Source organism: Vombatus ursinus, unplaced genomic scaffold, assembly GCF_900497805.2.
Source record: "Vombatus ursinus unplaced genomic scaffold, bare-nosed wombat genome assembly UNPS02014973.1, whole genome shotgun sequence".
In the NCBI taxonomy this organism is placed as follows: domain Eukaryota; kingdom Metazoa; phylum Chordata; class Mammalia; order Diprotodontia; family Vombatidae; genus Vombatus; species Vombatus ursinus.
The window spans coordinates 11,597,489-11,622,546 of NW_020954751.1; the positions used below are offsets into that span (position 1 = coordinate 11,597,489).

General features: G+C 40.1%; 1 protein-coding gene across 1 annotated transcript in view; it reads left to right on the forward strand.

Annotated features, from left to right (window-relative positions):
• The window catches only part of TG (thyroglobulin), a 371,783-nt gene that overhangs the window by 168,237 nt on the left and 178,488 nt on the right, over positions 1–25,058 (forward strand). The window contains exon 35 of the mRNA XM_027845510.1: positions 7,134–7,196. Coding sequence (XP_027701311.1) covers positions 7,134–7,196 — 63 coding nt within the window. The remainder of the gene's footprint in view (positions 1–7,133; positions 7,197–25,058) is intronic.

Genomic DNA, 25,058 nt, shown 5'->3' on the forward strand with positions numbered 1-25,058 from the left:
CAAATGAGGTAACTGAGGTAAACAGGTTTAAGTGACTTGCCCAGGGCTGCACAGCTAGTAAATGTCTGGGGCTGGATTTGAACTCAAGTCTTCCTGACTCCAGGTCCAGTATTCTATCTATCATGCCATCTAGCTACCCCCAAATATAAAACACCTAACATTAATAATATGGCACTTTAAGGCTGACAAAACGCTTTACACATATTATTTCATTTCACCCCCTAAAGTCTATCCATGTGGCTATTGGTATATATGGACTCCAGGTTAAGAACCCCTGCTCTGGAGACTACCTCATCCAACTTCCTCATTTTACAGATGAGGAAACTGAGGTTCAGAGAGAAGTGACTTGCCCAAGGTCAGGCAAGTAAAAAAATGTCAGAACTAGCTTTGGTGTTCTAACTCTAAATCCAATGTCTTTCTACAATGTCAGAAATGAACTTCATGAATATTAACTGATTTGATTATTATTATAGTCTAATGAGTTAGACACTGCAGGAATTGTTAACCCTATGTTGTGTGTGTGTGTGTGCGTGTGTGTCTTATCACACCATATTTAAGAACAGAGACTGTCTCATTGATTTTTGTATCCCTTGATGCCTAATACATAGCATGGTCTTTCTAAGTGCCCTTTTTTGGAAATTGCAAAAATGGTTTTCCTTATGTGCATGTGGCAGTACCTGGAGATCTGGCTTTTGCTTCCCCTCTTTCTCTGTCCCTCCTACCTCATATATGATTGGTTTTTTATAGCTGCCAAGTTATTTAGTTGGAATACACCTTGTAGATTCAGTATGACTTTTCAACATGGCCCAAGAAGCCAAAACTTCCTGTATAAAATTAGGCCTTTCATTGGGCTGATTAGGGGTTCAATGAGGTCTTTGCTTTCTTCTCTTTGTGCATGTATGTGTGTGCATGTGTGTATATGTGAAACAGTCAATCAACAAGAATTTATTAAGTCCTTACTTCATGTTAGACACTGTTCCAGTTGCTGAGAATACAAAGAAAGGCAAAAACAGTCCCTGCCTTCAAGGAGCTTACATTCTGGTGGGGGAGACAATATATAAATAGCTAGTTACATACATGATCTATACAGACTAGATGGAAGAAAATCTCAGAGGAAGGCAGTATCAGCTGTGTGTGCATGCATGTTTCAGAGTTAAAATTTGTCAAGCTCAGAGGGCTTGGACTGCAGGTGGTCATCCTTTGCACACAGCCCTTCAGACTGAGCTGGATTCTTTTTCTTGCAGTCTCAAATTATTTTAGACAAAGAAGACTTGGCCTATGTAATTAGATGATCTCAGTGGGAGGCTGGGGGTGGTCCGAAGAATGTTCCATTTATAGATTTCCCACCCCCCACCTTGCCTTTACTCATTGAAATGAGGAGAAAAAAATAATTTCTTTAGAATAATGTAGACTAGAAGATTAGGCTAGACCACACTAGTTTAGGCTCATCGGACCTCTATTTGCCCAGAGGGAGCCTAGAATAGTGGTAAGAACCCTGAGTCAAGAGTCAAATGACCAATATCCAAATTCTAGCTCTTTTACTTACTTCCTCTATATAATTCTAGCCTCTGTTCTCTAACCTGTAAAATGAAGAACCTGAACAAGATGATTTTTAAGGTCCCTTCTAGTTCTAAACCCTTTGTATCTTCTTATTGGCATTTTTTCCTAACCTGGACTTGACATTTCTTTATGCTGTGTTTCAAAGTTTTTTTTTTCTTCTTTTTTTTTTTCATTCTGAGTTTGCATAGAAAATAGCCAGGTGAAATCCTATCTTCATGGGGGCAGCTAGGTGGCACAGTGGATAGAGCACCGGCCCTGAAGTCAACAGGACCTGAGTTCAAATTCAGCCTCAGATACATAACACTTATTAGCTGTGTGACCCTGGGCAAGTACCTTAACCCCAATTGCCTCACCCAAAAAAAAAAAATCCTATCTGCAAAAAGAGTGACTTAGCTCAGACCTGCTCAGTAGGATGTGTGGGTGGAAGGGAGGGAGAAAAGGCTATGATAGGAAGGAGAAATCAAACCAAGACATTACATCAGCTCAGCAAGACTTGCCAAAAGCCTGTCCGAGATGCTCCCTGTACCCACTATCAAATGGACACCTAGAAGTGTTCTCTTTCATTCCGTTCTATGTAACTGCTGCTTTAACAGAATGTTCTCTATCGGGTCAGGCTGGGGCAATAAGGCCATGGATGGGAACAGTGTGGGCAGGGATGGGAAAGTTCCATGTGAGTACCTTGTGATTTCCACCTTCACAAAATCCATGGGATCTTTGAACACTGAGAGACACTAGTCTTCCCATTGTGAAAAATCTCTCAAACTTGGCTTCGGTAACTGAATGCAACAGTTATTAGCCATATGATCTTAGAAAAGTAATTTCATCTCTGTGGGCCTCAGTTTCTTTATATGTAAAATGAGAGGGTGCTTATGCAACAGACAAGAAACTGAAGTACATGGAGGTCAGATAGCTTGCCCAAGGTCACACAGATAGTATATAGCAGAGGCAGGTTTCAAACCCAGGTCCTTTGCCCTAAGTGGTACAATGAATAGAGAGCTAGGCATGAAGTTAGGAAGACCTGAGTTCAAATGCAGACTCAGTTATTTACTACCTGGGCAAGTTACTTAACTTCTATCTGCCTCAGTTTCCTCAATTGTAAAATGGGAATAATAGTTCCCATAATAATAATAACTCCCTGGGTTGTTGTGAGGATTAAATGAGATATTTGTAAGGTCCTTAACACAATATTTAACTCATAGAAGGCGGTTAATAAATGTTTATTTCCTTCTTTCCTTCCTTCTGATTACGATTCCAGTGAAAGGCAGCATGGTATAGTGGACAGATCAAAACCAGAGGAAGCAATTTTGAATTCTATCCTTTCTACTTTATTACCTGTATGACATCAGTCACATTATTAAATTTCTTTTTGTCTTAGTCTCTTCATCTATAAAAGAAGGAAATTGAACCAGATTTCATCTGGGACTCATGCCAGCTCTAGATATTATAATGTGCTTTTTTGGGGAAGTAAGATTTGTGTTGGGTCCGAGGGGCCAAGTAGGAGAATGTGGAGAGGTAAAGAAGGAAGGCGAAGGCCTCTCGAGCAGGTCAAGGAGAATGAGCAAAAAATAGAATGTAAGTCCCTCCACAGAATGCAAGCTCCTTGAGGGCAGGGACAGTTTTGGTTTTGTACCTAGTCCTATGCATATAGTAATTACCTGGTGAATGAATGCAAAATGAGAGAGGAGAGAAGAAAGAATAAAAAAAATAAAGAACACTTGGATCTTAAGCCAAAGAGAGTCTGAATAAGAAGTTTAAATCTACAAAAGACTTTAGGGAGGTCCAACTGTTATTTTTTTAGACAAGGAAAACTGAGTCCCTAAAAAGTAAAGTGATTTTCCAGGTTCACACAGATAGGGAAATCAGAATTCGAACGCAGGTCCTGATTCCAAATCCAGTGTTTTTTTCTGTTCCACCATGCTGCCTTTCTAGAGGCAGTCTGTTTTTTGCTGGCTGAAGGACAACAGGAAGCCTTAGTTGGCCCTGGAACTTTACCAAAGACAGAGGAGCAAGGCTGAACAAAAATTCATGCAAATGAAGGTATTTTCAGAACCCTCTCCCACCCAAGTCAGTCACTCTGCAGGTGTGCCCCCAAACTGTGAGAACTAGGAAGGGAAACGTTCTCAAAGTTCACGGCACTAAAGTGAAGACACAATAGAAATGTGAAGAGTGGCTTTTGTGGTGGAAAAATGCTGAAATTCTTCCGACATCAATGGGTTAGGGATTGTCTGCCCTTTGAAGGTTGGAACTAAGCTCATTCAACCTGCAGCTGTGTGTTAGCTAGAATTGAGGCACTGCATTTGGTTTTTAAGTAAAAACTGTTTTAAGTAGAAAATTTTGGTTTCTAGAAAGGGCCAATAATCTCTCAACTTGCTTTTGCTAAGCACCCTTATTCATGTATTCAATAAACATTCATAATTGGTGGGTGATGAGCCTGTCTTATAACCTTGCCTGTTGTTGTTCAGCTGTGTCTGACTCTGTGACCCAGTGCACCAGACTGTCTACGGGGCTTTCTTGGCAAAGAATAACCGGGGTGGTTTGCCACTTCCTTCTCCAGTGAATTAAGGCAGAGAGAAGTTAGGTGACTTGCTCAGAATCACAGAGCTAATAAGTTTCTGAGGTTGGATTTGAACTCAGGTTTTCCTGACTCCAGGCCCAGCGCTTTATTCACTGAGCCACCAGCTGCCTCAAGCCACCAGCTCATCGTTAGCTTTATACTCATCAGAGTTACTTTCCTCTCACTTCTCAATCCATTGCAAATTGGTTTATCACTTAACAAGAGGTGGTATTTCCACTTTACTACTCCACCATTCTCTCCATTCTCTCCAAAGTTACCAATGATCTCTTAATTGCCAAATCTAATAGCCTTTTCTCAATCTTTTCCCTTCTTGACTTCTCTATAACATTTGACATTGTTGACCACCTTCCCTTCCTGGAAACCTTTTCCTCTCTGATTTTCATGATGCCTCTCTCTCAGTTCTATGTGTCTAACTATTCTTTGTCAGCCTCCACTGCAAGATCATCATCCATGTTATAGACCCTAACTGGGGGTGTACCCCCCCCAAGCTTCTGTTCTCAGCCCTCTTCTATTTTATCTCTACAATATTTGTCTCTTGGTAACTTCATCAGATCCCATTAGGTTCAATGATAATTGCAGATGATTGTAAACTATGCAGAAGAGTCCCCTATCTGTCCATCCATCTATGTATCAATGTATCTATCTGTCTGTCTGTCTGTCTATCTATCTGTCCTTCTACCTAGTCTTTCTCCCAAGCTCCAGTCTGGCATCACTGATTCTCTATTAGACATTTACAAATGGATACCCAACTTAGAATGTCCAAAACAGAACTTGTTGTCTTTCCAAAGCCCACCCTTCTTCCCAACTTCTTTGTTTCTGTTAAAGTTACCAACATCCTTCTCATTGCCAAGGTTCACAACCTTAGGGTCAACTCTTATCTTTACTCCTCAGATACATCCTCACCTCCTACATCCAGTCACTTGTGAAGTCTTACCAATCCTACCTCCATATTTCTGGCTTTATTACTCCTCTACATTTACCTGGTCTATTCTCTAATTTAGACTATCATCACCTCTCTCCTGGATGATTACCATAGCCCTCTAATTGGTTTCTCTGCCTCAATTTTCTCTTTCCTTAAATTCATCCTTCACTTAACTGCCAAAGGGATATTCCTAAAGCATAAGTCTATGACATTATCATAGAGAACTCCAAATTCCCCAATTGGAGGAAGCCATTAGTGGAGACTGATAGAATGATAAGATGGAAAATTCTTGACAAGGATTTCTATTTTATACTCTCATCCTCCAGAAGGATTGGAATCAAACCATGCTAGCCTCAAATAGCAGGCCTTTAAAAAGCCTTTTAACCACCCATTTTCAACTTTGTTCCCCTGCCTTTCTACCTAAGATGCAATTGCCAGATTGGTCTTCTTTGGGAAAAAAAAAATATCACTCCACTATTTGAAAACTGTTAATGGTGCCCCATTACTCACTGAATAAAGGCAAAGCTGCCTGAGACTGTCACTGAAAACGTCCTCTACAATCTGACCTAATCCTTCCTTTTCAGTCTCATCTTAATACTACTCTTTTTCATGTACTCTACATTTCAGCCAAGCCAGATCATTCACTTTGTTCCATACAAGTCTCCTGTTGTTGATATAATTTAAAAGTCCATCTCAAATGTTACTTCCCCCACCAAGGTTCCCCTGATGTCCCCTTGCAGGAAGTAATTTCTCCCTCATCTGTTACTGTAGCACTCTCTAACCCTGTTATGCAATTTTCTCATCCTAACTTTTGTATGTTTTTTCTCTATACTTGATCTTATCACCTAATGAAGGGAACTGTGTTATTTAAACTTGTACATAGCACAGCATTTGCCATAGTATTTTCATCATAATACGTGTGCTATTCTCGTTGTTCAAGTATTTCAGTTGTGTCTAATTTTCCATGACCACACTTGGGATTTTCTTGGCAAAAATACTGGAGTGGTTTTCCATTTCTTTCTCCAGCTTATTTTTACAGATAGGGAAGCTGAGGCAAACAGGGTGAAGTGACTTGCCCAGAGTCACACAGCTAATAAGTATTTATCCTGATCCAGGCCTGGCTCTCTATCCACTGTGCCACCTGGGTGCCCCTTAGTATTTGCTGAGGCATTCAGGCAAGCTACCAAGTTAGTGTTTTAACCTCCCCTTTTTTTAACACACATGGCCTCAAAACTCACAACCTGAAAATTCACTCTAAGGGCTAATCAGAATAATTCCTGAGTAAATTAAGCCCCAACTACTCCCTGTCTTGTCTCACAAGTAAAGGAGAGAACTAGGTATTATGGAGAGATTCACAGGATCCTATCAACCCAGTGGGAAATAATTGGGGCAGTTGTAGATTTAAATACATCTCATGCCTGACCATCCAACTTATAAACACAAGGAGAGATGGGGAAGACAGTGGCTCACTCAATAAAAGTCAGCTCTAGTAAGGAAAAAAAAATATTCTAATGATAGTACATTATCCTATTCATGTCAGATGAATAATGCTAGTGTGCTTATATGTGCAGACCTTGAGAGACTTTCTTCAGCCAACCAAAACATATGTCCTATGTGTCTTAATCTGACTTTATTCAATTCCTACCTAGTTCTTACCTTTGATTGAATCAACAAAAGTACCCAGGAATTGTTTATCCCTTTGATTGACTGATTCAACCAAGGTACCTGGGAATTATTTGCAACTAGTTTATACCTTTGACTGAGTGAATGATTCTGTAACTCAATCAAAGAGGCATTCTCAACTGATAAAGCTATCAAGGTGTAGAGCATCTTGCTAGTTACATTAACTGGGGTTTCGGGTTTGGGACATCCCTCTTACATCTTAAAGATCTAAACTGACATTCATTCAACTCGCCTATGGCTTGTTACTCCTCTGTGCCTTAGTAAAAACAAGTTCTTTCATCTGTTACGGCCAAAAATGTTTACTCAGTGCTAAAACGCTCCTGATAATGGGAGGGGGGACAATGAAATCTTTCAACCATTTTACTAAAACACTTTCTGTTTTCTTCCTTTCAGTGGTTCAGAATGATGCTCCTACTGTGTGCCCATCTGCCCTTCTGCCTCCTCTCCTAGAGAAAGGTAAGTACCATAGCCTTAGAAACTCCTCTGCCTACCAAAGATGCTATATTCTTACTAAATCCGAATGATCTCCAAACACTAAATATTTACCTAGGCTTTCTGTCAATCAACATCATGAGACATTAACATTGGATAATGACAGAGAAGAATGCCCTTGAACCGTATTTTCATATATTGTCACTGTTCATTTACTTCAGTGCTTGAGAGGACGACATATGAGCTCAGTGGTGTGATCACCTGCGCTGATGAGTGAATTGTTACTCCTCTGTGCTGTAATAGAATCTAATCTTTAGATCGTTATGGCCTACATATATTATATATAATGGGTGTTTATGCATGTCTAGATATACATTTCATATAGAAATTCATATATCCATATATGTATCTATGTACACATGCACATCTCCTAATAGGCAGTCTGAAGATGTGCCCCTTTAGGGTTCACTAGATTGGTCCTCAGACAACAGAGATACCATTAGGCTCATCCTGGGTGGGGGAGTGTTTTAGCTTGGTGGGGCCTACCAGACCTTATGCCCTGTTGGTATAGCCTTCAAGACTCTAGAATCCTCTCCAGGCCATGATGATACGTTGTAATAGGACTTCAGTAAAGGGAATACTGTTCTCTCTGAAGTATAATTCAGTGAAAGACAAATCTATCTCAGGCTCCATCCCAGAGGGTTTATTTGTTGAAACACCCAAATAATCTTGAAACAGTCTTAGAAAATGGGCCAAACTAATACCACCTGGGATTTTATCTGTTCTACTGTTTTATTGAACTAGGATTTTTTTTTAACCACCTGCCACCAATTATGAATATCTATAATGTGGGGAGGGGGACAACAAAACTGAGCCTCGATTATGTTACAGTGATAAGATCATTGGCCTTATAGTCAGAGGAGCTGGGTTCAGATTTTGCCTCTGGTGCATATTACCTTTGTGACTGGGCAAATTACTAACCTCTCTGGGTCTCTGTTTATTCTATGACTTATGAGGTTCCTTTGATCTCTTCATCTATGAACTCTCTGTAAGAATTTCCTTACTCTCCAATATGGAGTATTCCGCATATCTGAGATCTATTAGAATGATACCTTCTATTCCAGCACTTGCAGGGTCCCAGGCAAGATTGGACAGGGTGTAAATGGATAAAGAACTCTATTCCTTTGTAAAGCTTTGTACTTTCTTTTGATCATGTCTTCCCTCTTATTTACCCAATAATGCTTTATTTTTAACTTCAGCATATTTCAAATAGAATAAGGGAAGAAGGGTTTTCTTCTATGCCTATACAAGAACTTAGGGAATCTGGCCACCTCATATTCAGCCTCTAGTAAGGCAATGTAGAATGGTAGAAAGAACACTGACTTTGAAGTGAGATAGACCTAACTTTAAATCTCAACTACACAGAGAAGCAGGGTGGTAAATACTTAACAACAACTAGGTAGGAGGTGGGGAGTATACTGGACCCACTTTCAAGGTTAATTTGCATTATTAACATTTTGCCAGCATACTGAAAATTTAACAATCAACTCTCATCATCTGGTCAGAGCTGGCTCTAGCATATTTCTACTTTAGGAGAGTTAGAGAAGGCACTTCATTCAAAACTATCTGATTCATTAACCTTTTGGAAATTCCTACACAAATTAGTATCTTTGAGTGTAAGCATTGAAAGCCCTTGTTAAAATGTAAATTGTATTCAGGCAGGAGTAACAGGAAGGTATTGTCTGTCGTTAATACTACAAATGCTTTAGTTCTTGTAAATTTGGGAGATTATCCCTAGCCACAGTAGAGGAAGACAAAGAAGGGAGCTAAGGAACCCTGAATCCAAACTTCACCAGCTTTACAATTTTGTGACACTATTTGCCTCTTTCTAAATAGGGAGTAAAGCTTGAAATAAGCTTGAAATAACTTGAAATAACTTCCAGCTTTACACAGAGAGAGAGAGAGAGAGAGAGAGAGAGAGAGAGAGAGAGAGAGATAGAGAGAAAGAGTCAGTCAAGAAATCAATGTCAGATGGGTTTGGTAAAGACTGAGCCGAAACCCAAAAATCAGAGCCAATAATCCTGCCATCTTTGCCTATACTCTCTATATATATAACCCCCAGTATAGACAACATGCTTTAAATGGGCTATCCTAGAAAAAGGATTTGTAATATATTTGCATACATACACATTCAGAAAGGGAGGAAGGAGTTTACTGTGTGCCAGGCATTGTGCTAAGCACTTTACAAATATCATCTCACTTGATCCTCACAATAATCCTTCCAAGTAGGTGCTGTTATTATCTCCTTTTACAGTTAAGGTAATTGAGGCAAATGGATTAAGTGATTTGCCCAGAGTCACACAGTTAGCAAGTGTCTGAGGTCATATTTGAGCTCAGGTCTTCCTGAATCCAGGCCCAATGCTCCATCTTCTGTACCACCTCATTAAACTTCAGAGTTCATTCAGTTCTGCCCCTTCATTCTGCAAGAAACTGAGGCCCTCAAATTTGCCTAAGTTCATATAAATAGAAAGCAGCACAACCAAGATTCCAATCCAGCTCCCCCTAACTCTAATCAGTGCTCTTTACATTATACCATGATGCATCGATGGATGGAGCCAGATTGGGGTGCGGGATGTTGAATGTTATGGGTTTAAACTTTCTTCAGTAGGCAATAGACATTGAAGGCTTTTAAGGGAAAAGTAATTCATTCAGAAATTTGGCAGGAACGTGTAGGAGTGGGATCATGGGGTCAGAGGTCAGGTAGTCCAACCCCTTTATTTTATAGTTAAGGAGACTGGAAGGACAAGGATGGTTAAGTGGCTTACCCCAACTCACACAGCCATAAACAACAGGCAAGATTTTAGGAGAGAGGTTGGGGATGCCAAGGGAAATTAGGAGACTGTTGCATTATTCCAGGCCAGCGATAATGATGACCTGACCCTAGGTGCAAATGGTAAGGGAATTAGAAATTGGGATATAGATATGATAGTTGCTAAGGAAGAGGAAAGGAAAGACCTTAGTAACTAACTAGAAGGGGTGAAGGGAAAAGAGACATGAAGGAGTTAAAGATCCCTTAGGGATCTGGAGTACCTATGTTTGTTGAAGCCAAACATTGTTAAACATTAGTTTAGATAAACATGTTGTATCTTGGAGAGAGAGGGGAACTTGGATGGTGATACTGCTGTTGCTGCTGCTGCTGCTACTACTACTACTACTACTACTATTACTGCTAGCTATCATTTATATAGCACTTTAAGGTTTGCAAAGTATTTTATATATATATTAGCTTATTTGATCCTCATGATTACCCTCTGAGTTAGGGGTTAGTATTATCCTCATTTTACAGATTAGGAAAAAAGTTAAGTGACTTGCCTATGGTTACACAGCTAGTAAATGTTTAAGGCAGGATTTGAACTCCAGTCTTCTTGACTTTGAGAACATGTTATAGCTATCATTTCACCTGAGACTGAATTTCAGCTGTTTTACTTACAAGCTTTGTTTAGCTTAGGCAATTCATAGCCTCTCCAGGCCTTGGTTTCCTGACACAAATGACCGTGGCCCTCACTGCCAAGAAGGCCAGGTAGGTTAGATTTCACCCCAACCCCAGGATTCTCTGATACCTTTAAGGAGTTTAAGGGATGTCTAAGCTCTTTGTGAATGGCTCCAACCTCTCATTGATGGGGTGTTTCCCAAGTATAAGAGGGGTCCCCTGCACTCCAAGTCCATTTAGCCACTAACAGTCAGATTAACTCTTACAAGGAAATATTTATTCCAAAAAATATAATCACAAATGTACAAACTTATTCCCCCAGCACTTGGGAGGCATGTACATTGTACCTCAGTCTGGAGGGAAGCGGGTTCTGGGTAGGGGGTGAGGGGGTGGGAAGGAGATTAGGTTCATATCCTAATAGCCTATAGTTCACAGTCCCAGTTTCAAGTCCAAAACCACCCCTGGGCTCAAGTGCCCCCAAAACTCTGGCTTGTCAGAGCTTCTGTGACAGACTGGCTGGCTGCTCCATACCACCGGCAATCCTAGTTCCAAGGTTACCATGGCTTGAATCCAGTCCCATGGGGATCACCTCTGGCACCTGAAATTGAGGACAAACAATGCAGAACAGAAACATCTCCAAGCCCATTTCTCAGACCTGGGCTAAAAGAGGGAGAGCAGGGGAAGGAAATCCTTCCCCTCTCATTGGTTCAGTTCATGGCTTTTGTGCTGTGGGTGAACTGGGATCTTGACTCTGAGAGTCAGAGAGCAAACAGGTCAGTTTAGCCAGTTTTAAACTTGAAAGCAGCCAATCAACAGAGGCTACCCCCACCTATATTGTAGAGGATGCAGAGGCTTCCATGTTAGGTAATCTGGCCAAGCTCCAAAGTCTTCTCGGGTCACATTCGTGTTTGATGATCTAGACAGGCCCAGACAAACCCAGGTTACATGTAAAATATGGGGGTTGAACAAGATGGCTGCTAAGGCCCTTCCCAGCTTTAAATATGCAATCCTTTAATTCTGTGTTCTCACTTCATTTTTGCAGAAAAGACTGGTCTAGTTACCATTTGTAAAACAGTTTCTTTGTAAGGTTGTTGTGGAAACCCACGGCCCTCAAAAAATGCCACATTTATCCCACAAGCACAAATGCATAGTGATGAGTATAAGGCCTACACAATGTGACTAAATGCTGCCTCCTTGTAGTAGCAAGAATTTGCCAAGATAAGCTTTTATTGGGAACCAACACTATAAGTACAGGAGAATGACCCTTGTCTTGGAAGCAGGAAGATCTTGAGTGTTGGTATAAAATCTACTTCAGGTCAGATTGGGCATCAAGAGGACAGTTATTGGCTCCTCATTCTGCCTGTGGTGAAGATGTTTTCTATGTCAGGGATCCAGAAATTGCAAAGAAAGTTTTAATTACCAGCTTAGAAAATTGTGCTAGACTGCCTTCCAAAACTTGTGATTACAGAGCCAGACTTCGGCCAAAGTGGAAGGGGACATTATTTTTAACTCAGGGTTTTCATTCAAAGGCTTAGTTATCTTAACTCAGGGTCTCAGAACTCCTCTTTTTGTCAAATCAAATTCCCTTAGACCATCAAAAATATTTTGATTGAGAGGTAACGTGCCACAGTAGATGGAGTGCTGGCCTTGGAGTCAGAAAGACCTAGGTTTTCATTCTGCCTGGGAAACACAATTACTATATAACTCTAGGCAAGTCATTTAACCTCTATGGACCCTAGGTCCCTCATCTACAAAGTAAGGGAATTGGATTCTAGATCTATGATTGTAGGGTGGTGGGAAATTCATCAATGGGACTGCAGGTTGACTAACACTCCTCTGCAACAGAGCCCCTGGGAATGAGCATAGTATTTAGATCTAGATGGGTCCATCTGGAAGGAGCACAATAGAAAATGCACTGAATTTGAAGTCAGCAGATCTGGATTCAAATCCTTTCTCTGGCACTTACTATTTATGAGATTTGGGGCAAAGTGACTTCAGCTCTCTTGGCCTCAGTTTCCACCTGTGTAAAATGAGAAGTTTGGACTGTATATCCTCTAAGAAATCTATAATCTTATGATCTAGTTAAACAGAAGAGGACATGAGGCTCAAAGACAAGTGATTTGCCCAAGGTCACATAAGTAGTAACTAGCAGAGCTGGGATTCAAACCCAGGACCTCTGACTCTTAATAATTAGAGTTGTCCAAAAGTGGAAGGGGCTGCCTCAAGAAGAAGTGGGTCCTAGTCAGACGTAGTGGTCCGTTCCTATAATCCCCATTATTGGAGGAGGCTGAGGCTGGATGGATCCCTTGAGTTTGGGAGTTCTGTGGTAGGCCTAAAACTGGCACGATATATGCACTAAGTCTGGTGCCATTTTAGTGAACCTTCAAGAGTGGAGGGCTACCAGGCTGCCTACACAGGGATGAACCAGCCTGGATTAACAAAAATAGAGCTAAGTGAAGCTTTTGTGTTGATTAGTATCGGGGTCAGGCCCTTGAAGAGCAGCTGGGCTAGAGAAGGAGACCCAGTCTTAAAAAAAAATAAAAGGACCCCCTTATTGGATGTCTTTAAGCAAGGCTGGATAACCTCGTCAGGTTAATTTGTCGGGTATATTATGGATGACCTTGTGAGGTACATAATAAAAGGGATTCCTGTTTGAGTATAGGTTGAATGATACAACTACTGAAGTCACTTCCAATTCTAACATTCTAAGATTTGGTGACTCCAAATCTAGTGCTTCTTAAGCCTTGCAAATACTGTTTCTCCTGTTTTCAAGAAACGTTACAGGTATCTTTGAGAGTTTGAGAGTGTTCCCATTCCAACCGAGCTAAGCATTGAACTAGCTAGGGTCTGAATTGCTCAAAGAAATCATGAAATTCTACTCCCTTTGTTTAAGCACATGCTCCTGCACGTGCAGACAGACTCATACCCAAACACACAGAGCGTCTACTGACTCCATTAGATATTCTGAACATAGAATTAGAGCTGTGATGTTTTTAGATCTGCATTTACCACTATGATTTGAAACCACAAGAGTTGCAAAATAGGAATATGTCTGAGACTAGACCATCTGTGCTTTCAGTTACCAAAAAGGAACTCAGAGTTTGGATGTGCTCCATAGATATGCAGGGGGAAAAGTTGCTGTCTTGGTGTAGGCTCCACTGAGCTGTCAGAATCTAAAAGTCTCATTCCAGTGGGAACTTTTTGTGTGTGCCTTTGCTTATTGGATTTTTGTGGATGGTCAGCTTAGACATAGTTCAACATGGTTTGACCTTTTGAAAGGAGTCATAAGAAATAAGCTTTTCTTGGCAGGAGATGGTGGTGGTGTATTATAATAATAATGTAAAGACCTGCAACCCAAGGGGTGGAGGTGCCCTCTTGCATAAATCATTTTAATTCTAGTGCTCATGTGGACCCATGAGCTCATTTCAGAAGGGCTGTGGCCCCACATAGGGGAGTTAAGTTCCTCTCTCACTTTCTTTCTCATTAAGCTCCTACCACTCCAGAATCAAACTCTGGGAACAATCTCTAAAACAGAACCTAAGTTTGGCTCATGTTTAGGATCTCCTCAGAAATGATTAAAGGATCCCTTCTAGAAAGATATTACATATAGAAATAGATGAAGTTACAATATAACAACTATATCTTCCACCACAAAACAATGCTTAAACATAAATGACTCATTAGTACACATGGACCAGGGGTGGGGAACCTGTGGTCTCGAGGCTACATGTGACCCTCTAGGTCCCTAGGTATGGCCCTTTGACTGAATCCAAACTTCACAGAACAAATCCCTTTAATAAAAGGATTTGTTCTGTAAAACTTGGACTCAGTGAAAAGGCCACACCCAAGAACCTAGAAGGCCACATGTGACCTCAAGGCCACAGGTTCCCCACCCCTAACATGGTCAAATACTTAAAGCATGATACAAATGACAGGCTCTTCATTTTTACTTTGTATCTGCTGTCCAAAACATTCAAGGTCCATATCTTCTGGCCAGCTTTGCATTCATAGCTCATTTTCCTGTCAACGATTATCTTCTCCTGTGAGAAGCTGTTTCAGAGGCCACACCCTGAGGAACCCAGGAACTCCAGACTCTAAAAGTCCATCATTTATGATCACTATTCAGCCACTCATGCTCAGGAAAAGGAACACAAAGCAGAAGATACCTCCAGGGCCTTGAGATCCAACCTTACTCTTTATCAGCATGTGTTTTTGCTAACATGTATGAGCAGAAACCTTAGGTAACTGATTAGTGGGGATCCTTTCTCTTTTAAAGGAAGTCCAAGGGAGAGGCTCTAATAGACCCACCATGTTCCACAGTCACTCCTTTTAAAGTCAGCTGAATGGGGCCACACTTTCTGACTTAGAGGTCAGTCTTCTTTCAGGTATCCCACAGTTTCAGAGGTTGGAGATCGGGGGTGGGGCAGGCATTGAGATGTATATGGAGATCAACCAGAAGACTCTAATGTACATGCTCTTTATCAAGGGGTCTACCAGAAGCATCTAAGGAAAAGGCCTATCCTTACATATGCTCCATGGTGGTGGTCACTGTTACATGATAATAGCTCACATTTAATTAGAATCACAGGAATCATCTAGTCCAAGACTCTTATTGTACAAATAAGGATGTTTCACAATCTAGGGAGTGTGTCAGACCCTTTCTCTAACATACAATTTGAGATGGAGTGGTCACTTCTCTCCAAAGGTCCTATCATTTCCATCCTATTGTAGCATATGTTCTAGGCACAGTCTTTTATCCCCTACCTGCACTGGTATTCTGGATCTGTAGAGGGCAACTACTTACCTTGGGGTTCTAGGGGATGCTGATGAACTGAGATGGTGTTTTTCTCTAATCCTGTATCTCAAGAACCAATGTGCTTCCCCACAATCAGTTATAAGTTAGCCAGTCAACCTTCATTATCTTTAAAAACATATATTTACTAAGATGATATGCTGAGAACAGTTGGTACAAAACTCATAAGTGGTGCAGGGGAAAGAGGGCTATATCTTAGAGTGATTGTAATAAAGACAGAAACTCATAACTTGAGCTCATTTTGCTGGAATCCCTTTTCTCTCCTTTGTAGTCTCTTCATGAAGTTCCCTTTAGTTCTATTGGACCCCTTAGCAAGTCCTGAAGCTGTCTTTCTTTAGTGTATTTAGTTGTCTTCAACTCCCAATGCAGACACTGCCACCAGCCACTGCCATTCTAGGGATGCTGCTGGGATGCTGAGGAAAATTCCAAATCCTCTGACCAAAGTTGGGGAGGGAGGAGAGCAAGGTTCTTCTCTCCTAGTTCTTCCCTTCACTGTGTTTCCATCTCAGGAGCTTAGGAGGAATGGCTACCACCACCAAGCTGACCAGATATCTGAATGGTGAGTTCCAAACTGACTTGCTATTTTAGAAAACATTCATTGGCAAGATGAAGTGAAATTAGTTTAAAGATTTTGATTCAAAAATCATGATTTTTAATTAGATGATTCAACATCATGATTTAATGACTGATTCAATGAAGATGTTGATACCTGATAAGATAGATAGATATCTTGTTGTGATCATTCGGTTGACTCAATCAACCCGCTACCCTTCTGTCAGCAATTAGTTCCTTCTTGGTGACAACAATAAGATCAAGAATAGATGTTCCTCTTGTTGGTTCCTCTAATGTTCAAAAAATGAAATTATCATTTAGGAAGTAACACAATTGTTAGCTGTTCTGATTTTGAGAGAGAGCGATGAGATTCTGGATAAATGAAGCCCCCTCTCCTCTATTACTATACAACTGTATCCTATGTCCATGGCAGGTTTGTGATCTGTAATCTGTTTCACAAACTCCTCATCAATTTCATCTCTTGGTCCATGGGGGTGGTAGTTTACTCTGATGCCATATTGATTATGGCCCCCTTTATTAAATTTGAATGTCCAGGCAAATACATTCTTACAAACTCTTGTGTGGTGCCCTCTGTTCCTGGTCAGGAACCTAGCATTGGAATATTTTAAAGCATTTTCTAGAAATACCAACCACATCCTCAGATACTCTCCTAAAACACCTATTCACTCCACAAGTCTTCCTTTCTTTTCTGCCTTCCACAGGCAGCAATGATGATAATACCACCTGTGTCTCTCCTATCTTCAATTTCTTGCCCAAGATATCTAAATCTTTAGCAATACTTTCTGGGTTTCTTCAGTAATATCACTAGATTTCTAGATTATAACTTAAGATATTAGGTCAATAATTCCCCTCTTTGAAAGTAAATGAGAACTTACATTAACTTATGTGAATGGAGGGGTAGCTAGGTGGCACAGTGGATAGAGCACTGGCCCTGGAGTCAGGAGGACTGAAGTTCAAATCCGGCCTCAGACACACAATACTTACTAGCTGTGTGACCCTGGGCAAGTCACTTAACCCCATTTGCCCTCACCAAAAAAAAAAAAAAATTAAAATTATGTGATTAGGTATGGGGACATTCAACTTAACAGGGGAAAGAGAGTTTTAGTTCTAACAAATGATATCTAGTAAATGCTTTTCTAACTTATGAGAGAGAGCATTAAAGGAGATTATATCAGATTTTTGAAACATCACTAACAACTGATTATTGAATCAAGTTTATCCATTCAACCAAACGTGTATTAAGTGCCTGCTTTGTGTGAAGAGCATTGTGTTCAATGTCCAGGGGCATACAAAGATAAGTATAGTCAGAATGTCTCTATTTTCTGTCTAGAGGAGTTTTTTTGGGATGAGGGGAAGGAGAAAGGAATAAACATTTATATAGCACTTACTATGTGCCAGGATCCATGCTAATCACTTTACAAATATCTCATTTGATCCTCACAACAGACCTACGAGGTAGCTGCTGTTATTATTCCCATTTTGTGGTTGGGCAAACTGAGGCAAACAGAGATTAAATAACTTGCCCAGGATCTTGTGATTAGTAAAGTATCTGAGGTCACATATGAACTCAGGTCTTTTTGACTCCAAGACCAGTGCTATCCACTGTACCACCTCTCTGCCTCTAGGAAGCAGATGGGTAGGCGTTTATAATAAGTTTCTTTTTTCCTTTGGTAAGATTCATATTAGAATATCCATTTCTTTCATCTGGCATTTCCCTACATTTGTAAACGCTGACTTCATTGACGGTTCTTTCTCAGGAATAATTGATACTTTGTGTTTCATCCCTTGTTTTAGTTACCAAATATTTTTGCTATTTCAATTGTGCCTCACATCAGTCTGCAGTAATTTTGGTTCCCACTTTACAGATGAAGAAATTGAAACATGGATGAAAAAGTTGACACTCATATAGATGTGACTTTTTTTTTTGCTTTTTGGTGAGGCAATTGGGGTTAAGTGACTTGCCCAGGGTCACACAGCTAGTGTCAAGTGTCTGAGGTTGGATTTGAACTCAACATAGAGTTGTGACTTGACCAAAGTCATGTAGAGAATAGCAGGGACTCAAATGAAGGTCTTCTTACTGCTCTCCAGAAGCCATCATCAAAACAAAACTTTATCTGATAGAGGAATGCATGATAACATCCCACCAGTAGAGTGGGCTATGGATCAAGCAGTAGACAAATACGATTCCCAAGAAAGAGACAGAAGGAACTTGATGGGGCATAAAATGAGGAAAGACTATTAAAATTCAATTAGATCTTTCCTATTTTTGCACTCAAATATCATTACTTACATTGGTTCAGGGGAAACCTAATCCAAAAGATAAAGACATGTATAAATAATTCCTCACCTTTGTACAAGGCTTCACAATTTTAAAGAACTTTAAATCCATTGTCTCATTCCATCTTCTCAAGAACCCTGTGTGAGGTAGGTAGGGAAGTTATTTGTATCTATTTTACAAATGTGGAAGCTGAGGCTCAGAGAAATTAAATAGAATGACAGACTATGAGAACAGAAAGTAACCTTAGATGCAATTCGGTGCAAGAAACATTTATCCTTTGCCTACTATGTGAATAAATATATGAAAAAGCATTTATTAAACTCTGATCATATGCAAAGCAGTGCACTAAGCAATGGGAATGCAAACAGAGAATTCAGACAGTCCCTGTTCTTAAGAAGCTCACATTGTAAGGACTAAGACAACACAGACAGAAAGTTTTAGCTGAAAATCAGACAGAAAGGTCTAAGGCCATATATTAAGCATTGAGGGTGTACAAATGAAAAGTGACCGAGTCTCTGATCTCAAGGACCTTAAAGTCTAATGAAGAGATAAGACTTGAGTACAGTTAAGTATGGTATAAAGTGACTTGTAATAAAGGCAAAGAAGAAATCCAGACAATGTGGTTTAAAAAAAAATAAGAAGGGAAAGAATATTTTTAGCTGAAGAAGTCAATGTAGAGGAGATGATATTTGAGTTTGGTCTTGAAGAAAAAGATTTCAGCAGGGATTGTGTTGGTCTGAATGAATGATAGAGGACAGGAAATGTCAGGATGAGATGGGGAAATGAATGAAAAAGTGAGTTTGGCTGGAACAGGAAGTATCTAAAGGAGGAATAATACAAGATAAGCTCAGAGATTGGTCGAAACCATTCATTTTGTAGATAAGGAAACAGGACACAGAGAGATTAAATTACTTTCCTGAGATCACATAATAGTGAGTAACAGAGTTAGGACCGGAGCCCTGATGTTAGGGACTACTTCATTTCTATTTTTGTACTTTCAGCACGTAATAGATGCTTAGCAAATATTAATTGAATTGAATCACAAGAACTGCTGACTCCAAATTCAGTGTTCTTCTACTAAGACATTCTGCTTTCAATGGATGATACTATGTGTCTAATAGTATAGCATAATAAGGAGGCAGGTAGGTGGCATAGTGGATAGAGTAGGGGGTCCTGGAGTCAGGAAGACTCATTTTCCAGAGTTCAAATCTGACCTCAGATACTTACTAGCTGTATGACCCTGGGAATGTTACTTAACCCTGCTTGCCTCAGTTTCTTCATCTACAAAATGAGCTAGAGAAGAAATACAAACCACTCCAAATGGGGTTACGAAGAGTTGGATGTGACTGAAACAACTGAACAACAAGAAGAAATAGTGGAACCTTCTGAATTTCCCCCTATTCTTTTCCTCCATGAGAGAGCCTCAACGCTTGACTCCAAGGGTCGTTTGGTGGTTTTTACTGCCCCAAACTTCTCTTCCAGGCCCCATCTGGTTTCCTATTGGTATGACCAGGGAAATTTACAAGTATTTAAAATAACCAACATTTTCCCCCAGAAATGACCTACATAAAAACAAGAAGCTTTGATAAAATTTATTTGAGTTAAAAAAAAAGAGTGTGGGAGGGGAATATACAGAAGTTACACTTGTTAAAATGGATAGAATTTAAACCCTGAACTTCAATGCAGATGTCAATGAAGCAAGGCTTTGAACATTCTCAGTTCCCTGCCCCCCTTTCACTGACTGTCTTTCTCTTAGTTCCTTTCCATAGATTCAGCTGTGTCCAAAGCTTCCTATTCTCTCTTATTTCTGGTTCTAAGTTCTCCTGCAATTAAATCGTCCTCATGATAAAAGAAGTCCTAACTTTCCCTCTTGAAATGGGAAGATCTACTAGACTAACAATCCACATGCTAGTCAATGTACTGCCACTCAACTAGTCAACTATTCGCTAGTTGACACGACAGAAGTGATTTCTACATGTTATGTTTTAGAATCAAATATCACTTTCCCCCAATGAATTAAACATACCTACATATTATCTCATTTGATCCTCTTAATAACTTTGTGAGGCTGACACTACAGCTATTATTTACCACATTTTGCAGATAATGAAAATTAAACTAAGACATTTAAGGGATTGACTAGCCCATGGTCTCATTCAGAGGTGGAATTTGAACCCTATGTCTCCAGGTCACCATGTTGCCCTATTCTCTCCAATAATCCACTGACTAATCTTTTGGAAGTATTATTCTTCAGCACAGCTATCTCTGAGTCTTCACTATGCCTCTCTTGCCTGGAACCAGGCTACCACTCAGTCAGTCACTTACTCAGTCAACTAGCCTTTATTAAGTGCCCATTATATCCTAGGTACTGTGCTAAGTGCTAAGGATACAAAGAAAGACAAAACAACAACCACAACAAAATGACTTCTAAGCCATTTCCAAACCATGCTACCATGCATATATTCCTTGTTGCCTCATTTTCTAGCTCTCCTTTACATTCAGATGTAAATTTCTCGAGGGCAGGGATTCTCTTATTTACTTATGTTTGTGTCCCAGAAAAGCTTGATAAATGAATTTTCTCATTCATTCACATGGCATAATCAATCAATCAACAAATGTTTATTAAGTGTCCATCATGTACTTAGTCTTTGCAAGGCATTGTAGATCAAATACAAAAACAAACAAACAGCAGCAACAATAATGAAAATAGTCCATGCCTTCAAGTAGCTTCCATTCTATGGAAAAATCGTATGTAAATTACAAGGCAATATGAGGAGAAGCAGAAGCAGCTTGGGGGAATCAATAAAGGTCCAATTTAGGAAGTAGTATTCGAGCAGAACTTTTAAGAAAGTTAAGGGTTCTGCAAGTGAGAGATGAAAGGGAGGTTCATTCCACTTATGAGAAACAACCTATGGAAAGGCAAAAAAGTGGAAGATAGAATGTCACGGCTGGGAAATAGCAAGGACATTTGCCTTGGATGACAGAGGGTGTGAAGGGGCATAATTTATAATAAGGTTATTAAGGTAGTCTGGTGACAGCTTGCAAAGGGCTTCAAATACCAGAGATATTTGTAGTTTATGCTAGGAGATAATAGGGAACAGGGCTTCCCTGATAAATATTTAATAATGTCTCTAAGCTAGACACACTTTTAAGTTTAATCTGCCTTATTAACATTTTCTCTGTGGCTTTCTTAAGTCTAGAAAATCAACCAACAATAGATTAAGCCCTGATTTGTAGCAATTCCCAAGGTATAAATGTTCTTGTTGACAATCTACCAATTAACTAGCCAGTTAGAGCTGCCTCCAGCACACCCCTGATAAGGATCCACTGGAAACTTTGGAGCAGGAAAGTGATATAGTTACGTCTGTGTTTTAGGAATATTACATTAGCAGATTTGTAAAGGATGAATTGGAAAAGGGAAGGGTAGATGCAATAGGTCTAATTTTGAGTCTATTAAAATAGTCTGATTAAGAGGTGATAAGGGCCTTGGCATATATGACTGCAAAGAAGGAAATGAATGGGAAACATGTAGAATTGACAAGTCTCGGCCATGGATTAGATGTAAGTTTGAAAGGATGAGTGAAGAGTTGAGGATGACTGCAAATCTTTGTTACTAGAAGGACTAGTATCCTCTAACAGAAATAGGGGAGTCAGGATGAGAGAATGGTTTGGGGCAAAAGATAATGAATTCTATTTTGTCCATATTGAGTGAGATACCTACAGAACATGCATTTGGAAATGTTCAATGAGCAGCTGACAATGTAGGACTGGAGCTCAAGAGAGAGACCAGGGTTGAATAGGGAGGGAGGGAGGTACTGGAATCATCTCTATAGATAGATATGATTACTGAACTTGTGGGAACGCAAGGACACCAAGAGAAAAAGCATAGAATAATAAAGAAAAGATCTTAGGTCAGCTCTTTGGGGTGCCACAGTTCGGGGGTGTGGTCTGGATTATGATCCAGAAAAAGAGACTAAGAAGGAGCTGTCAGATAAGAAAGAATGAAAAAAGGAAGAGAGAGCAGTATTAGGAAAACCAAGGGGTATCCAGGAAAAGAGAGTGATCAACAGTGGTAAATACCGCAAGAGATCAAGAAAGTTTTGAGGACTAAGGAAAGGCCGATGATTATCCCTGGTAGAGAGGGATAATCTCTACAGACCTGGATGGTCTCCAGCTTATCAAATTTCTTTGTAAAATATGGTACCCAGAACTGACTACCATACCCAAATTGTTGTCTCTCCTGGGCAAAGTAGATCAAAGACTGTCACCTCTCTAGCTCTGACACCATACCACTTTCAGAGTAGTCTGTCTGAATTAGCTTCTTCATTATGATATCGTCTAGTTCGTGTGACCTCATATTGAGTCTACTAACATGCCTAGATTTTTTTCAGATGAATTGTTAAAAAAAAAAAAAAAAAGCCACACATTCCCTCGTCTAGAAAATGGAGACTTTCAGGTCCCTGTCAGCACTAATAAAATTCTGTAACTGTGCTTTTTGGGGGTGTGTTGGAAATGGAGAAGTGTCACTTTGGAGAACAGTGTGGTGTGGTGTGAGCTAAAAGTAGGAATAGGTTGTACTGCTTGGTGGTTCTTCCTATTACTTCTACTCTTGTTTCTGAACATTTCCCTCATGTGATGCAAAGTTTTTAAAAATAAGTTCAGGGAAAAGGACAGCTTCAAGACAACACGGACAGTGAAAAAATTAAGTTTGGAAAATGCAAATGTGTTACGCTAGTCATTTTTAGCCTTATTCGTTACAACATCTCCAAATACAGTACGTGTCGATCAGAAAAAAAAAACAAACAATCATACACGAAGGAATCAGGTCATAGGAGATGCCATCTGAAAAGCTTCTGAAAATATTTCACCCTAAGATTTCGATCACTCAGGTCAAGATTATGTTTTGATCCTGGCAGCAGGCTCTGAACAATGATGCTTTTGGAAAGAGATAGTATAATAGAAGCACAGGGCTGAGTCAGAAGGATCTGACTTTGGTATGGATTCCATCACCACTTCTCTGTGTATTCTTGGGCAAGTGATTTAACCTCCCTCAACCTCAGTTTTCCTATCTATAAAATGAGTGGAATGGCCAAAACAATCTCTAAAATGTCTTCCAGTTTTGATATTCAAAAGGTCTATGTTTTAAGTTGGTAAATTTTTGACTTCCATATTTCCTGCCTCCCCATGGCTATAGCCTTCTCTTCTCATCTCTCCAGCCCTCTTCACACCATGTATACAACATAGGGCAACATATTTATGTTGCTCAGGAGGCCCTCCTATCATAGAGGAAAACAGTTATGTAACCTTGAGCACGTCACTTCTCTCCAGGTCTCAGTTTTTCTATCTATATAACAGAAGATTAGGACTACATGATTTCTCAGACACCATCCAGTTCTGACATCCTATATGACGTGTCACAAAAGTCTTAGTGCAGTTTAAAGCTTAATAGCTTTAATAGTTTAAAAAGCTATTAAGCTTTAAACTGCACTAAGACTTTGGAACACCTCAAATTCTATACTCTACCATTTTATGTTCTGAAGTGCCTTCCAGCTTTGACATGTTTTCAAGTCTCTTTCAGGTTTAACCTTCTATATTCTAAGGTCCTTCACAGCTTTAGTATTCTGTTTTTAATTGTATGTGTTCTAAAGTTCCTTCTAGCTCATTCTATGTTCTATGTTATAATATTCTATATTTTAAGGTCCTTTTTGACTTTGGTGGTATCAGTTCTATGATGAATACATTTCACCCTAAGGGATTAGTACTTAATGTGTTGAAGTAGGTTGCTCAGTGGTTAGAGTGCCAGGCCTGGAGTCAGAAAGACTGATCTTCCTGAGTTCAAATCTGGCCTCAGATACTTACTAGCTATGTGACCCAGGGCAAGTCACTTAACCCTGTTTGCCTCAGTTTCCTCATCTGTAAAATGAGCTGGAGAAGGAAATGGCAAACCACTCCAGGATCTCTGCCAAGAAAACTCCAAATGGGATCATGAAGGGTCAGACATGACTGAAAGAGGACTGAAAAACAACAATAAAATTGGGAGAGGAGAAGGATAAAGTATTATTTAATTTGAATCTTTAATATTCCCATTTCAGGTTGGGAGTACCTTGGAGGCCAGTGAAGGGAGGTGGGAAGGGAAACTTCTTCTATCAATCATATCACATGGACAGCCCAGTGGATCAGGCCGTCTCTGGTTGTACTTTGAATAAAAGAAAGAATATTCACTTCAGTCCAGGACTCTTGCCCACTGCGCACAGATCTCACCCCACTGCTGCCCCCAGTAGCCTTGAATACAAGACCCCTCATTCCATTATTTGCATGGCCCCTGCCTGCTGCTTTCCTGAAGCCCACACACATGCCTTCACTTAGAGAGCTAAAATGGAACATCTGACCATTAACTGAGAAGAAAACTTGAAAGAGTGCTTGCAGTTCTTGGCACTATCTTTGGGTAGAGTTCTTAGAACTGCCCTTGGGCCCAGTTCTATAATAAGGCTGTGGCTTCCACCTCCCCCAGAAACAGCCAGAGCCCACACCTGAACAAAGCAGGAGCTGTTTCTGTGCGATGCCTCTAATCTCAAAATAAATGTTCAAGAATTGGCTGCCTTCAAAGGGCTGTAATTACATGTGGCAGATGATTTCTAGGATGTGGCCAGGCACCAAAGATAGAATCTCCACTGCTACAGCCCAGTTACCCTGTAAGGTCCCTTCAGAGAAAGTGTGTCTATAAAGTAAGAA